Raw genomic sequence first — 18,229 nt, 5'->3', positions numbered from 1 at the left:
TTTCAGAATAAAAAGGCTTCCTCTTTTTTTTTTTTTTTAAAAGACATCTTGTGAGGTAGTGCAATGTAATTTGCCAACAGAGCTGTCTGGTTTATTTCTCAAAGTTTTGGTTTTTTTAATGGAGACTCCATTGTCGTTGACATAATTTTCAAAAACTGTTTACTGGCATATTGTATGTATCAAAGCTTTTTGTACTTAGCTAAATCAACGTGGCTGAATCATAAATTTTAAATTCATTCACTCTTTTTCTTGAAAACATTTGTACTTTATTGCCTCAGAGTTATCAGGAAAAGTTCTTGTCACACTGATGATAATCTTTGGCTGTTGTATACGCTGTATAATCAAGCATTTTAATCAGCGGAAGAGCTGCTGTATTTTGGGGAATGTCTGAAACAAGTGTCACTATTGATAAGTCTATCAAAGAACAAACTACTGACAGTTCTGGATGGGTAGGGTAGCCTTTCTAGACAGTATATTGTATTAAACTTCATAGAATTTGGTCCTTTAACAGAATAGGATTCCTTGGAGCATAGCATAAAACTTAGTATGGAGTCAGAGGCAGGAATTAAATATGGAGTTATTATTTAGCATTTCAAAACATAATCCTAATAAAAATAATTATATTTTTAGGGGATGTTATGTTTTGAGTTTTTTTTTGTTTTTTTTTGGGGGGGGGGATGGGGTAAAAAATTGTAATTTTTCCATCAATATTAAAATGCTGGTACTTGATTGTTCATACAACACTCCACTCCATGTTTTACATCATATCTCTTCAAGGATAGGTATATAGGTGCTGTAGTGAATAAGTAAATTGTTGAAATTCTGAAGTCTAATTAAAGTAAAGATTTACTTCACAGTTTTATCATAAAACCTCAAAAGTTAAAGTGATGTTTCCTGTGTTGATTGGCATAAGGTGCTATAAGCATGCTGGATGTCTGTGTGTCATTCAGGAAAACCATGAATTACATGCTTACTTCCGTGCAGGCAGAACAATACTTTCAGGTTGCATAAGTTAATTTGGTATTTTATTTGAAGGACAAAAATTTTCATGTTTCCTGTTTTTGAACATCAGCAAAAAATTTGCAGCCTTATAATGGTATCAAGCTGTTATTTTGATCGTCTTTGTCATTGGCGCTGTTTTTCCAACACAGTCAGTATAGTTTCGTTATTTACCTTTTGACCTTAAAGACACTCGTCCATGGAAATGCAAGTCACCTGATAGTAATTCTGTTTTCCGATTGGCCAAGTACTGATAAAGTAGTGGCATTCAAATATACTGGAACCAAATTTTAAATTGTGTGCCATGTGTTTTTTCATGAATGAAATGTAGAAAATTATTAGTAAAAAAGAACAAAATTTTACTGCGTCCGTTATCTTTTTTTTAAAGATAGTACTTGTTTTGTCTCATTTAATGTCCAATTAAATGAATGTAAAAGTATAGATCTTTTTGAAATTGTGACATTAGGTGCCATACAACAAAAAGAAGCTGTAGTATGAAGCTGTGCTCAATGAAGATTTTTATTTTTCAAATGGACAGAATTTTTTAGTACATATGTATCTCCATTCAATAGAATTTCTTCTTAAACCATTTTGACCATTACTGATAGAACAATGTTTGGGGTTTTCCGACGTAGTCAGTACAGTTTCGCTTTTTAAACCCTTAGACCTTTAGGAAGCTCTTCTATGGAAATGTAAATCACCTGATCGCAATTCTGTTTCACGATTTGCCGAATACTGATACCTTAGTGGCGTTTGAAAAAACTGTATACAAAATTTGAAATGACGTGCCATATGAGTTATTTTCTTGACAGAAATGAAGAAAGTTTGAAGTAAAAGGAACAAAATTTTACCGTGTCTGCTATCTTTTTTTTTAAAGATAGTACTTGTTTGTTAGTTTTGTTATTGATATCATAAAATTAATTATTAAATTATTAAAATAATAATAGTTGTCTATTTCCTATTTCATTATATTGGTGGTTGAATTCATGAGCTATTTTCAATCATTTAAAATTCTTCATTTCAGAACCCACCTATGTATACTGTTTTTATTATTGCTCAGAGACTAGAGTTTTTTTCTAGTGTTATTTCAAATTCTTCACATTTTTTTCAGGCTTATTTGTACTTAGTCATACACAATTATTAATCAGTGTTATTTCAAACTACCTCCCAAGCACATTCTTAAGACGTTAATTGATAGGTAATTTTGAAGCTTATGTCTCTAATTTACTCATAAAAATTGGTGTTATAGCACCATTCATCAGAGTGGTGTTATAAACAGCAATGAATAGTAAATAGACACTGCTACAGAATGATTACAAGTTATCATATGTTTAATTTTTGTATGATTTTTTTACAATAGAATTTAAACTTTTGAAAGGAAACACATAATTGCAATAATAATCTCTTTTTAATTTCAAGTATTTTTTTGAATAAACAAAGGGACTGGATTACAGGCTCTGCCTATGCATGTCCTCTCCAAACATTACCAGATGGAGCATTATGTACAATTTTATATACTTATAGAATAAGTTTGGAGACAGAATGGAAGATAGAATCATCCGAGCTTAAGTTATTTGCCATATATAAAAGGAAGTTGTGCCACTATTTTAAGAAATATGGAATATGTGATTGATTGATATATTCCATAATTTTTCTGATTATTTGAGATTTGCTATAAAATTAAAAACAAAATATGTTTTCTAAAATGTTTGAAGTTACGCACTGTAATGGCTTACTAAGAACAAGCGCCGTATCCAGAAAATTTAACTCAGACAGAGATATAAATATCTACAGAATATGATAGAAAGTTGAAGTCTCCTTTTATAATTCTTATTTAACTACTTAAGGAAGCTCATCAGGACTTGCAAACAAGGAACGACTGAACGTCATAATTGCTTTCACTGTAGATGAATAATTGACAAGGGAATATAAACTTTCTATCAAGCATAAATCAAAATTCCTATGAAATGATAGAAAGTTTAAAGCACTTTGTCAATTGTCCAGTTAACTACCTAAGGGAAATCTCCAAGTAATTGCAATTTTATTAAGGTAAGACCAACTCAATTTCATGAAGTTAACTGAATTACTCACTGTAGCCCTGTGCAGGTCCGGGTGTCAAAAAAATAGGCCTGCAGCAGCGCTAAGCTTGTCGTAAAAGGCGACTAAATAGTGCTCAGAAACCTAGCCGGGGGCTAGGCGCTCTGCCCACAGAGCAACTGGGATGTGTGCCCCAGGTGGTGGAATGGGGTACCCCTGGCATGTTACTTGCTGGGGTTGTCAGGCTATAATACGGAAAACCTGACCGCAAACCATAGTGGTGCACCGTGTTGGGAAAGATGCCACGTTCCTCGCACGTTAAAGAACCCTGCTGTGGTATTCGATAGGAGTAGGAACCTTTGCGCTCCGCCACAGGAGGCTAAATTGCCCGACCTTACCCATCCGCCCTTTTTCTAGTGGCAATCAAAATTTGTCAACCCTGTTGTCCTTGTGACCCATCCTTTTTTTTTTATCATTTCATGTTCATTGTCTGCATATAGCTGAAACATTGCTGCTCGGATGTTAAACCCCAACAAACAAACAAACATTACTAACTGTAAATGGAAGTGCTTAAGGAGGTAGACCTAGGGTAAGGGACACTACTCTTAAAAATCAATGGAACGTTTGTATTTGGCATTTTACATCAATCTTATGTAAGTATCTAATTAAGTTGGATTAATTTTATTCTGCTTCAAACGGAAGCTTGAGAGACTTGGTGAAATTGAATATGATACAAACATAGCACTGATTTCATGAGTTATATGTCCCTTACCCTAGGTCTACCTCCTTAACAGAGCAACTGGCACATTTCAACATTTTCCTTCACTAATTGACTGATTGATTAAATTGATTAATACAAATCTATATGGATGATTTATCAGGTTGTTTGGCATGTTGATTTGGATAACTGGTGGATTTTGATGTGGCTGTATTTTCCCCTGATTTCCTGGGATAGTATCAAAATTAATTTATGGGGAGAGAACAGCTCAGTTTGTATTTTTTGTTTAAATTGGTAGCTAGCTAATATCATTTCTAGAATACTGCTGTTTGCAGGATTTTAACAAAGTTATGTAAGATTATTAATCCATTCTTCCTTCCCACCCAAAATTTTTGTTGTATTACAAAAAACAAAATCTGCAAGTGAATGGCAGTAATAGTTATTTTCAAACATAGGATAATATGGTAAATCTCAAATCTACAGATCTAACCCAGCACAAGGAAAAGATTTTGTCAACAAATTTCATTCATAAATAATGCATGAAAATCTCTACATATGAACTTTATAAACCATTTATTTTATCTTGTTTTTAGATCTTGAAAAAATCATGTAGTGAACCTGAACATGGACATTTTTGAAAAACTGGTTTTGATATTTTTATCAAAGTTTGGAATGTTTCAGTTCGCACTTACTTGAGACTAAATACAATTTTATCTTCAGTTTATATAAGCAAGTTTGTAAGTGGGTGTAGAAAATTATAATGGCTTGTGATACAAATTGTATTTTGATTCAGTGCAAAAAATGAGGGATGGATATAACAGAATGGTTCGCTGATTGCCAAAGTGATCTTAACAGTTGTTGGCAGTGCATTTTTACTAATTTATTTGCTGATTGATTATTGTTTTTTTTTTTTATGTTCAGTCACAAATTTCATGCATAAAAAGGTCGAAGAATCAAATAGAAATATAAAATAAACAAAATGCCCATCAGCTTAATATGACTGCTGAGATCGAACTCTGAACAATGGGAGCGTGTACAAACGCTTGGTTCAAGCTTGGCCTACAGTTCTGAATTTTGATTGACATCGAAGAAGAATTTGACTAAAATGAAAGTGGCCTCTCTTTATTCATTGATTGTTCCTGTCACAACCCCTTAAACACGATATCATACAAATATACTCATAAAATATCTATGGTTGCTGGAAACAGCATTGCAGTCGCCCATGTAGACAACAGCATGATACCAATATATTAGAGCAGTTTTTTTGCTGTTATGTGAAAAGGGGTAGAATGGAAACAAGGCCAGCATGCTACTGTGTGACCACCGATGCAGTTTGGCTGCTGATGGATAATAAATAAGTACTTGCTAGCAACAATATGAAGTTTTTAAAGAAAATATTTTTAAGGCATTTCTAGTGAAGCAACAGAAAAAAATAAATGCCTTTTTAAGTCAAGTGTAAAATTCGAATCACCATAATTGTTTATGTATTAAGGTGGCACTACCATTTTTATGGCCTCTGCCTATTCCATGATACCATTCCAATTTCTCGTTACCATCATTTAGTACATGCTTCTTAATGTAGTTGTGAAACTTACTATTGCTATGTATAATTATGATAAGAAAAGAAAATTTATTGACTAATCTGAATGAAAATGATACAATATTGTCTATCACGGCAGTTAAGTTACAAAATTGTAAACTTTAATACCTAAATCACTAACAGACCCAAGTGGCTACTTACCCTAAATATTAAAAAAAAATATTTCAATCTGTGTTATGATATTGTTAATCCTACAAATAGAAATTCAAGCTGACACTCTGAAAATAAAAGTGATTTGAAGCCAAAATGATTTGGAGTAAAGTGTTTTGACTGTATTTACCTACAAAAAATGTACTTTCTACTGTCAAAATAGCTCCTTTTGTGCTAACTGTAGGATAGTCGATGAGCATGCGTGGAGCATGCTCAATATACACTTCCGAGAGGAAAATTCTTTTGTTCTACCTAAGCCCTACCTCGTGAAAGTGTACATTGAGCATGCTCACCAACTTATCACAAAAGGGTTTATTGTATTTTACAGTGATACCTGCCTGAGCTGAACTTTTTTAGACTGAAGGGTTTGTTTTCCAACACAGTCGGTATTGAGTTCGCTAATACATCATGTGACATCCATGATGCTTAACCATGACAAACTAACGGATGTAGCTTACAACCTCACATTCCATTGGACAAATGTGATAGCAACCTTGAAATTTAAGGCTCCATTGGGGGCATTGGTGTCCAGAATATTTTCAATCACTTTTATACATTGAGTATTTTTTTATGTGCAGAATAATTGGAAATAGTTTACTTGTTGAACCAATAAAATAATTTAAATACGAAACATAGTACAGTGACCACACAGTTCACCAAATAAAATCTTAATCAGATTTGGGTATTAACAAACCAAGAATATGCGTTGACTGTCTTTTTAAAAAATAGCGCTTGTTTTTAAGTAGCAGTCTTTGAAATCAGAGAGGAGATAATTTATGTATGTCAAAAACCTACAGAATATATTTTTTTCCTTATTTAGAAACAGCTACAGACCACATAAATAGTCATAGTTTTTTTTCATTTGGTTTTCATTTGGTTGTTGCATTTTTGAGATAAAATTTTATAGATTGTGTATGAAATTAGCTCTTTGCAAGAGTTATTGTTCTTGATTTGGTTTTATGGAATATAAATGTAAGGTTTCTAAAAAATAATTTGAATTTGAAAACTGAAAGGACTATCGTAACTTGAATATATAGCATATGTAGATAAAAAAATTTTTAAAAAGCATCATTTGTTTGATGGGCTTTTGGCCGAATTTCAAATAGTGAAAATCTGGTTACAGTATGGTGAATGTTTAGCAGGTAGGGAAATTATTTATATGGACTAGTACTTTAATTAAAGCAGGTGTAAGGTTTACTGAAGGTCTGAATACATTGAAACAGATATGTAGAAGTCTGGTTCCCTGTTTGTTAATGTTTGTGTAACATTTCTGTTAACCTCAGAGAGTGGGTATATGGGAGATCTCCAACATATCAACTATTTTATGGAGGAGGTTTTTTTGTGACAAACTTTTTGTAGCAAAATGAAGTGGAAAAGGCAACAATAGTTTTTTTCAAAAGATTTTTCAATAGATGACTTCACATTCACTAGTTATGCCCAATCTAGTGGAAACTGGTTTAAGGTTTTATACTAGACAAAGAATGGGTATCAGATTCGAAGGCTACACGAACAGTAATATTTATGTGGAAATACATCTCAGAACATTGATATATCGGAAATACTTCTTTAATCTATTTAATCTGTCATTTTAAGATTCCTGACCGTAATCGAATCAAGTTTCTGTTTTCTTGGCTTCCATTGCAATGTCTTACGCCTGCTGACCTCAGTTGACCTCGATATAATTGAAGAACTTTTCCGGAATGGAAGTGAATGTGGAAGTCATCTACTGGAAGGATGCACATTTCAAGGAATGTATCTGTACTTGTTCATCTTCAAATGATCTTTTGATCAGGGATTTTTTATTTTCAATGGCATCTTTTTTATGTGTGAGAATCTTTCATAGTGGGAGTATTTAGCCTCGCAAAGCAGGAGACATGCTCTTTGTGGGAGTCTACCTCGAAATGTGAGATATGTAAGTTTTGTTGATTAATTCACTCCTGTAGAAGAATTTTGGTCAAATTTGCCCCTTCAGCTGTTGGAAATTTTGACTTTTCAAAGGAAGATAATCCAACTAACCGGTTTAACATTCAGCTCCATTTGAAGTGGGGGTATTTTCTTGGAAGCTTGATAACAGTATTTCTAGTGGATATTGTTACCAGTTTATTTAATGATACTGTATATGTGTGCTTTTGTCATGGCACTACAAACTTAGAGGATAATGCCTGCAAGTACTTATCCAATTTTTTTTTTTTGCCTTTTACTTTTCTTGACTGGTACTTTAAATACCTGAACAGGAACCTCTATCATACTATCTCATATTTTACATTGATGACTTATATATTATCTACCTATGGACATCATTAACTATTCACAAAACACTTCAGATGACCTTTGCCCATATGTCCTGGTGAGATTGACCACTCACATTACTTTTTGTTATGGCTATCATTATATATTAAAATATTCTGTAAATTCTTCAGATGACCTACTGATATGTCATGGTGAGACAGACCACTCTATTCTCTTGTGAATTGGTCAACAATGCTGTAGAATAAATCTCTAGTTTGATTGATGTGTATTGCTTTTTGTGCTTAAAATAATATTGTTTTTTTTTGTATTGTATACCTTTGGTGTGAGTCTAACTTGTTAAATTAAACTGGTTTATTGCAGTATTGCTTAACATTGAACTAATTTTTGTAGGATCCACAAAAAAATTTCCAGATGTATAATGGTATCTGATGTAGACATCCACCCAGGCATAAAAAGAAGGATTATTTTAGTACAAATCCTTATAAAATTCAGACAATACCAATGGTAGAAGTGTTTTTTTTTTTTTGGTTTAGAACCCTACCCCCGAAAATAAGATTTTTGTTTATGTTTTTTTTTTTTGGTTTTTTTTTTTCAATCTCCATAATTTTTCATAACTTAATTGTCCTTTCTGCATCTAGATCATAAGTGCTTCTCTGTCTAAAAAATCAGGCAAAGTGTGTATAAGGAGTGGGACAAAAAGAAAAGAAAGACAGAGATTTTATTGTATTTTTACCTCATAACCCCCAGAAATAAAATAAAACGTTTGTTAAATTTGTCTTCTTAGGATATTAATTCATCAAGTTTAGTTGAAATGCACTATGAAAAAATTTGGGAAAGTTTCCCTCCACTTTTTCCCTCTATAAGCAGTCAAAAATATCTACGTCACGGATGTTTCATGGTAAAAAATAGCTTTTGGTTGTTTTTATTGTACTGAATATGTTAAAAGCAAAAATTACTAAATTGGGAAATTTGATGTGCAACACATTGCCTGATTCTTACACAGAATGGTACTTAATTTTTGAGAAAACAATACATTGATTACCACTAAAATCAACCAAATCAAGAACAATAACTCTTGCAAAGTCCCATTTTCATTAAAAATCTGTATAATTTTTATCTCAAAAATGCAAAAACAAAATGAAAAACTTAGACTAGTTACATGGTCTGTAACTATTTCTATGTTTCTATGAAATATAAGTGATTTTTTTTAACTGTTGTGGATTGTGATATACATACATACATACATAATCACTTCCTGTCTGATTTTTATAAAGACTGGTACATAAATGGAAGGACCATTTAATGAATATCAGTAGATTTTCTGATTCCAAAATGATAAAGGGATAACATGTAAATAAATTCATAAATGATCAGATTAAAGAAATGTATACATGTACATTAAAATCAAATCACAAATTCTAATCTTAAGATAAATATATATCTGATTTTATTTAAGTCAACATTTTAAGATTTTCAATTTAAGAATAAATTACTTTTCAAGTTGTCTGGGAGTATGGCTGTATTATACCTGATATTACTTGTACACCTATGTTGGTTGAAATATCACATTTAACATGTAAGCCTTGGCAGGTTCATTATCACTGAAGATTTACTGTAAAACAGCTTATTTTTTTGCATTTTATGATATTTTTCTATTCATGATATCAATTCAATTTTGCTACTATTTATTTTTGCACCTAACACTTTGTTTAACACATATAAATTTTCTTGCTTGTAAAATTAGTGAAAATAAATCATTATCGAATTGTGCTGGTTTTTTAAACAGTACCGTGATCTCAGGGGTACCAATTTTCGTGATTTTCGTGATTAGGCCAAACCACGAAATCTGGTCCCCAATGAAAACAAGATTTCCTTTGATGTGTATACTAAAGCCTCAATTCTCCATAAAAAAAAAAAACTGGTTAACAAATTTTGTTAAAAAATTGTTTAAAGAACACTTATCTGGCATTGTTTCATATGTCAATAAAGTTCAATAGCTATTATGTTTGTTATTTAACTCTGCATCTATTCTAGTTGCACTAATATGTTCAAAATAAGAATTGTGCCATTGGATCATACAGCAAAAGGGAGGTAATTCATTTTTTATATTTTTAGATTCTAGTACCTATATTTTTGATTTTTATTCTAGGATCAAAGATGTCATTAGTTTTCTTGCCAAGCATCAGAAAGACAAATTTCACAGGTATATAATTCAGCATTATATTACATATATTTTTTCTTGAAATATTTTATTTTTGTCATGTCCTTCAATTTCATACAGTGATAATAGCCTTTCAGTCACAACTTTAAATTTATGAATTATATAGGGGATGGTTATGTGTGAAACCTATAGCCTTTTCAAGTGACCTGTTACAAAGTCTGGCTACACCAATCTTAAGTGTAATATCAGTTCTAAGTTGACATGGTAACAATGGATGGCTTCACACGTACATGTATTGACTTTTGCCCCACTGGATTTGTATGGTTTGATTGTATAAGACAGCTATTACAAATTAGTTAAAGGAAAACCAGAGCTAGATATTTACTTACAAGTCAATCAATAAAGATATAGTGTTGAAAATGGAAGTATAAACAACAAGTAAAAACGAAAAACTAAAATAAGTTCTTCAAAATACAAAAATACCAATCAAATAACTATATTTATAAAATTTGGTATGCTGGGCACATGTTTCATGGAGTAACTTCTCTTCAAAAGTATTAGATACAAAAACATAAGAAGATTGGAATCCAAATACAATTGATTCAATATTGGGCTTATTTTGATGGATGTAAAATATGGTGATTTTTAGGCAGAAAGGTATACAAAAAAATTTGGTGTTTCTAATTTTCAAGGATGATAAGTGGTGCACTAGGTACTTAAGACTGGTATAAATATTTTGTGAGATTTATTTTGGTGTTTTTAAACAGACAGCTAAAATACCCCACTCAAAATACACCCACCATACAGTATACAAATATCCAATGAATTAAAAAAAAATGACATCAAATCCAGCATCAAGAAGATGTACCTTTTGCAATATGAAGCCTCAGTGTTTAAGGAGGTAGACCTAGAGTAAGGGATGTAATTCTTACAATTCATTGGAACGTTTTTGTAAAGCATTTTACGTCAATTTCATGTAAGCATCAAAGGAACATGGATTGATTTTATTCTATTTCAAATGATAACTTGATAGGCTTTGATGAAATTGATTATGTTGCACTGATTTCAAGAGTTATGCCCCTTACCCCAGGTCCACCTCTGTAATCAGTCTTGAGAATTTGGTGTTGCTGCAAATTTCAATACATTAATTAGGTATGTTTCTATTAAACTCAATATTTTTCTTTCATTGCAGCATAACAACTTACAAATAAGAAATATACTTATAATTTCTAAATTTATTCAATGTTGTTTTTAGCAAGTTCCAGTTCCTATGGATGACCGAGACGGAAACTATAAATAGTATCACCTTGTCCTTTGCTGCAGCACCAATAATGATTGTCCTTGACCCAGATTCACATTACTTTTATATTCCGCCTTTTCAACTAGATGACATGACATCCGAAACTCTCGCTGAATATTTGGAAAACATAAAGGATGGAAAAATTGATGTAAGTATTGTATGTTTTTAACTGGACCTGTAAGACTGTTCATTTGACCCAAGAGTTAACAAAGACACTTTGTATCCTTGTATTGACTACTCAGCATAAGAATGTGGTCTTTGGTTTATTAATAAAGAATTGAGGTAATAAAAAAAGGATCAAAATATGACAATTACAGTACTATTTATATTCTTTATAACTCTACTCCATAGAGTGAAGGCTCAATCACTTTGTATGATCATAAGTCAGTCTGTCTGTGCATTGCACTTTTCTATAACAGCTTTTTCAGCGTCTAAAAATTTGGAGGGAATGCTAAGATATTTGGTATGTTGCTTTTGCACCATACTTGTACCATGTCTCCACTTTTCAGATTTGAACAAAATAAAAGAGTGAGGATATTCTTAGCACAACATAATATGCAACATGGTTTTTTTCCATTTGTGGCAAGTCCAGATTGGGGGGATTCCTGGGATTGGAACCCCCTTTTTGTTGAAAAATTCTTGTTACTTGCATGCAGAATTTTTATCAAAATGTGTAAATAATAGCAAGTATAATGCAAATTTTATTCAAGCTTTCACCCGTGGTAATAAGGATATACTGAAATAAAGGTTAAATGAAATTTAGATACCAACCTATCTTAGTTTTATATGACTATGCTACAGAAAATTATGACATTTTCACTACCTTGTAACTGTTCAAAGTTAATTAAAAAATAAGTAAAATTTAGAATTTTTATTTGAAGATATATATACTGATGAGATTTAGGAAAAAAAATTGACATATACTAAATGGTGCTGATGATTAAAGTGAAAGAATTTATCTAATTAATGAGTTAGTAATTATAGGCTATGACTTGTATGCTATTTATTGTAGGCATATGGTGGTACAGGATTCTTCATGAGGGTCAAGAGGTTACTGTATGACCTGGTTGTCATGGTAGTGGTAAGTTGACCTTTAAAAGCTTGTTTTTTTTTTTACCATGAACTGACTCAAGGTCAGGGTAGTGTAATCGCCTTGAGTGTGAGTTTTGTGGGTTAAATCCTCGGTGGAGTCATACCAAAGACTTCAAAATTGGTAGTCGTTGCTTCTCCATCAAGCACAGGATATTTGAAGGGATAGAGTGGTGGTGATTTGTTGGCTCCAAGTCAGAAAAGTGTGCCCGAGTGGAGTGTTATGACTACCTGTGAGCTGATGCTTTTGTGAGCTAACTCAATAAAAATCAGGCTTAACATGTGTGACTGGTTTGTTTGATTGGTCAGTCGTTCTCATCCTGAAATGCATGAAATATTTGCCATGGAATGTTAAACCGTTATCAATCAATCAATCAATCAATCAATCTTCCATGAGAAATCAAATGTACAACTACCATGGAGTAGATAATCTGTGTGAGGAGAGAATATTTATAACCTTTAATGGGGTAAGCTCACATGAGTTCTTCGGTCAGTTATCCCGAAAGCTGGGCTCCACTACCTCTAACTACTAACAGGCATCTACTAACAAAATCCCTGCATGGGGTGGTCATGCCGGATCAGCAAGGGTAGTCAAGATAGTAAAAAAACATCAATCGATCAAAGCTCCCCATTCTTTGTTGGCCATACACCTAAAAAAAGGGGGGAAAAATCAGAAAAACAACTAAATAAAAGGAAGGGCATTTTGTTAGAGGTTGTATAATGTTATTTTTAAATAACAGTTACATGAAATTGAAAACAACAATTCTAATGGTATTATGCTTTTGTGGATGTGTTGTGTAAATTGTAAGTTAATGCTGTTAAAATAATACTATATAATTTACTTCCAGTCATTATAAGTAGCAGACAACACTTAGTTTTACTTTTTATTACAATTTTGCAATTTTGTATAATATATCAAGATATCGTATTACAGCTTTATAGTAATTTTGAAAACAATAGAGTATGAGTCCATTTGGCTTGATTTTACAGCGAATGATATAGTGATGTTCACGTAATAGAATTTGTCTTCCCTGGTTTAATAGACCATAACCTGGTGAACTTCTTTAGGCAGTTAACTGGGCAATGGACAAGGAGATTTCAACTTTTCATCATTTAATCTGTGTCTAGATTTTAAGCTAGTTCTTTTTAATATCAATACAGTTGCAATTACTTACTTGACTCAAATAATGACTTTCAAATTTGCCTGGAAGTGGTAAAAATCCCTGACATTTTTCCCTAGTTCTAAGTTTCATCTGAATACCAATTTTATGTCAAAGTCAGTGCTTTACATAGTTTTTCAGATGGCTGTTCCTTTTAATGTGCTATCTATTGTTACAGAGTGTGTGGCAGTCTTCTAGATGGCTGTTCTTGTTAATGTTCTGCCTCCCAACGATAGTCATCAGTATTGTATGCTACAGTCTGTGTTGTATGGAACCAATAGATGATGAAATGGCAGATGAATTTGATGATGAAGATGAGGATGAATTTCCACCTGAAAAAATTGAGGAAAAACCACCTGGTAATGATTTTGTTGGTCTGAATGTAGGATTATTATTTTGTGCAATTTTCCTTTTATTACTGAAACAGAGAGAAGGAAAACTAAGGGGAAAAAACTACAAATGCAGTAAATTTTAACAGCATTGAAATAGTATCCTTCAGTATAGCAGGTAATTTTTGCCGAGTGCTATTTTGGAGTATTTAGGGGTCTGTCAAAAAATGCCCAAATAAATCCCACCCAATACAGGCTTAAGTACTTATTGCACCACTTATCATCTGGCAAAATTTGTTTTTACCTTTTTGCTTCTAAGTTGCCAGATTTTACAACCACCAAAATAACTTGATATATATTATGTAAAAAGTAGTATATTATAATAAAAGCATAAAACTTTAAATTGATCATCCTTTTTTTAGCATATGATGAGCTGACATCAACAGAAACACCTGAAGCTGCTCAAGACCATGAAAAAGCAGAGTAGGAATCATTTATTACAAACCAGGGCACGAACGAACAATTAAGAGAGCAGGACAATTAAGTATCAGTCTCTGTAAGAATCAGGCAGTTGGTGAAGTATGGTATGGAAAAACCCATCATTTTGATAATGTAATTTGATCAGAATCAAGGGAAAAAGACAATATTTTCCATGTCATATGGGGCATTGAGTTATAATTTCATTGAAATGCACTGAAAGTGAACATTTCAAGGGCAGATAACTGTCAGAAACCTCATTTTTCTTACATTCTATTGAAAAAATTCTGAGCAAAGCAAGTGATGCAGAGATTAAATAATGGCCTTTAATAATAGAGAAAGTATCCTTGACTGATATTACATTGTCAGATCGGTGGGATTTTGACATGAATGTTTCTGATTTTTCCCATTTTGCCTGATTCTTACAAACACTAACACTTAAGTGGGACATTCTTCTGAGAAACTGAGTTCTTTAGATGTAATAGTGCAATACAAACCTTCTTTATGATCAATTTTAATGTTCAAATTGATGCTTGGTGCCACAAGGCCAAAAAAATAATATGTCTGTTTCCTGGTACCCTACCTTCCCTTTGTTTTTTTTTTTTAGCCCTTACCCTAAACATTAATGGCCATTTTGGCTCAAGCGCTGTGAAAATTTAGATTGTTGCCATATTAACTTTCAAGGGAAAATGTTTTTGAAAAATAAAATGATTTCCCTACCTACCTACTCTATTTTTGCCTAACTGGTATAGAAAGAAACAAGACTTTTATTATTTTTGGCCTTTATATGAATATTTCATCTCTTCCTGTAAACACATACAAGCATCGATGAACTGATCATCTGAATCATTTATTTAAAGGTAATTTCTTGGGCATTGATCAGTTATTATTTATTTTGTTATCTAAAAACCAAAGGATAATTCTTTTTATATTTAAAATGAAGTAAACTTAGAGTGTTGTGGTTAAGAAACAACTACAGATCATTTTATGTTTTTTTCCTATCGGAAATAATAAGTTGTACAATCTTCCTTTAATTTTTTTAAATTTCAAAATTGTCTGAGGAATAAGTGTGACAGGTTTCTTGATTTTGGATTATCAATAGATGTTTAGACACTAATGATCAGTTCAGGAAATCAGGGCCCAATTTCATTAAAAAAAATAAATAAATAAAATAAAATTGATCTTTTCCTCAACAGATCACTATAAATTGAAGATTTGAGGAGAAAAAATATGAAGGATTTGACAATATTCTCAATATGGAATTTTTTATGAAACCTAGTCCAGACCAATGCCTTTAACAAAGCATAATATTTATATATTGTAAAACATTAATTCATCAAGTCTTAAGAAGTTTGCCCATAACTGTCTCATAAGTATTTATTAAACTACATCTTTTCGTAAGAATCAGGCAGTTTGTAAAGTTAGACCTATGAAAATAAAAAACCCACCTCTTAGTTTACATTTTTGTTCAAAATGATCAACTTTTGATAACTTAAAATTTTTTACAGACATGTAATATGCTCTAAAAGAATGTGATTTTAATCAGTTACCTTACCATGAAATGTTATTTTGCAATGCATTTCAATGGATTATTTCCCATTTTACCAGAAAGAATATGTCATATATCTATTTTTCATTTTGTTATAATGGTTGATTTATGATTGGTGTTTTTGTTTTCTACCATTTTTTACAAACTGCCTGATACTTAAGAATATTTGTTATTTGTTTATTCCACATGTAATAAAGAAATCCAGTTTACCTCAGAAATCTTGTCTATTTGGCAATGAGTGAACATGTTGTTGGTTTGAATGCTGCTTTTTTATTGTGTTTTCTGCTTTTTTTAAACTTGCACTCTAAAGGGGCTGTAATGCATTCAGGCCTGTAGCTAGAGATGTTGGTACAAGTAGGTTGTGGAGTAAAATAGTACCTGCTCATTCACACGATTTCTAAACCTGGAAAGTTTTAAAAGGTTGACACAAGTCAACATGGTTGAACTGTTCCAAAGGTCAATAGGTATGCATGAGATCCTTAAATTTCATTATTATGGCTTTCTCTTGTTATTAAAATATAGGATTACATTTAGTAATACTTTTGTATACATGTATGGTCAACAGTTATGTTACAAATTTGATTATGTGCAATATTTTCTGTAGATTTTGTTTGTGATGTGTTGCTTTTTTCTGTAATTTGTTTGTTTGTTGTAAAATATACACGTATCATGTATTATAAAACATTATTGGCAAGTTTAAACTTTATTTGCTAGTATTTATAATTACTCTTGTTAAAAGAGCAGATCATAACTTATAGCCAAGAATAGTTAGTATCCTTTATTACTTTGAATCTATCTCCATTGAAAACATATTCCATACATGATATCAAATATTTTTAAGGCTTTCATATAACTGTTACCCATGAATTTTTTGATCTATTTTATTGTTGTTGTTTATTTTTAGAATCAAAATTTTTAGTCCAGTCTTAAATTACTCTTACATCAAATTAAATTGAAGAAAATATTTGCAAAATATTTTTATGTTATTGGTCTTACTGCAAAAAACAGGGAAATATTTCTGTTGCAAAAAAGTCCAGGTTTACAGTACACAAAATAGTATGAATGTCTCAATAATATTTCATGAAAATGGTGAAATGATTTTTTTCTTTATAGAAATCCTATACCATAGTAGCCCAAAAATGTGAAATGTTTGAGTTTACACAGGGATAAGAACGATTTTTCTTAAAGACCCAAGTTTCGTCTTTCTGACACAAATCACAACCGTACTTTGGATTACTAAGAGTAACAGTTAGGAATGTTCCATTGAAAATTCAAGGCATTATTCATTGTAATACACAAATGCTATTCCATACCAATGCTGAGTTTGACGGATATTGAACAGGCTCGATGGAACATGAAAAATTACTTAGATCTGAGATCATTCTTAATTGTTTGTGGTGTCATCATTTTCAAGTACTTTGATCAGAATTACCATGGAAGTTAAAAATATTCTCAGACTTAAGTAATTTTAACTATGTGGCCATGGGACCTGGTCAAGGGTTCTTTTGTCCATTTAAATTCAAGTGATGTCAACCTGTTGAAGTTCTTACATATTCCATTAAGCAAATATTCCTTTGTAATTATGTTCAACCTTGTCGTATTCAGATGCTTGATTCATTTGTAATGTGTGATGGTCAATATGTTCATACATAATTATGTCACAAATTATTCCACCATGAAGATGATCTACTTTAGTTTTTGTGTCAGTCTGTTAAAACATGATACTTCAGTTTGTTGTGTGTGTGTTCATTGTGTGTAACTGCTATGAAAGTATAAATAAAGCTATATTTCTTATTACTGGCTGGTTTGAACTTTTTTTCTGTGGCGACAAGTTCTCTGAACTACAAGACTTGTTGCCTAATATGAGCAATGATGTATAGTGCACATTCATATCACAACCCATACATTATGCCAGAGCTTGCAGTTAACTACGCAGACTTTTTGTACTGTGCTAGACTTCTTATGATAAGGCTTCTGGAGCTAAGTTATGTTGCTAGAAGATTGCAGTCATCACTACAGAAGTTTCATGGCTTGAACTTGTGGATTCTAACAGTGTATCCATCTGCACCGTGAGAACCAATTAATTCACTGTGTCATAGTTTTTCTTCCTTCTTTTGTCTGTCCTGGACTTAACATTGAGTCTGGGGTCCTATTTTTCTTGTTTTGAAGAAACATTTTTTTTGTGTTTCTTTTTATGAGTTTTATCAGTCTTTTTTATGCCCCAGCAACATTCAGTTGGGGGCATATTTTTTTACTCCTATCCATCCGTCCTCCTTTCACTGTATTTAGGGTATGAAGTTGATACTTTGCAGAATAATTATATATGGATAGAAGATGTGCATATTGTCCGACTTTTCATTTCTGTCAATATTTGTCATTTTTGTGGATAGTTGGGTTTGTCTTTGTCACC

At 32.0% G+C, this 18,229-nt stretch overlaps 1 protein-coding gene across 1 annotated transcript in view; it reads left to right on the top strand.

Moving 5' to 3' along the window:
* Positions 1-17,616, top strand: part of LOC148617177 (protein disulfide-isomerase TMX3-like) — a 107,650-nt gene extending 90,034 nt beyond the window's left edge. Inside the window, exons 10-14 of the mRNA XM_088584632.1 lie at positions 9,904-9,957; positions 11,171-11,363; positions 12,228-12,296; positions 13,643-13,823; positions 14,216-17,616. Of these exons, the coding sequence (XP_088440758.1) occupies positions 9,904-9,957; positions 11,171-11,363; positions 12,228-12,296; positions 13,643-13,823; positions 14,216-14,280 (562 nt within the window). The 3' untranslated portion in view covers positions 14,281-17,616. The remainder of the gene's footprint in view (positions 1-9,903; positions 9,958-11,170; positions 11,364-12,227; positions 12,297-13,642; positions 13,824-14,215) is intronic.
* The last annotated feature ends 613 nt before the right edge of the window (positions 17,617-18,229 follow it).

This window comes from Perna viridis, chromosome 5 (genome assembly GCF_037379345.1).
Source record: "Perna viridis isolate PV_CMFRI_1.1 ecotype Kerala chromosome 5, ASM3737934v1, whole genome shotgun sequence".
In the NCBI taxonomy this organism is placed as follows: domain Eukaryota; kingdom Metazoa; phylum Mollusca; class Bivalvia; order Mytilida; family Mytilidae; genus Perna; species Perna viridis.
Note: the sequence above shows the minus strand (reverse complement) of the source record. Positions and strands in the feature narration are given on the sequence as shown.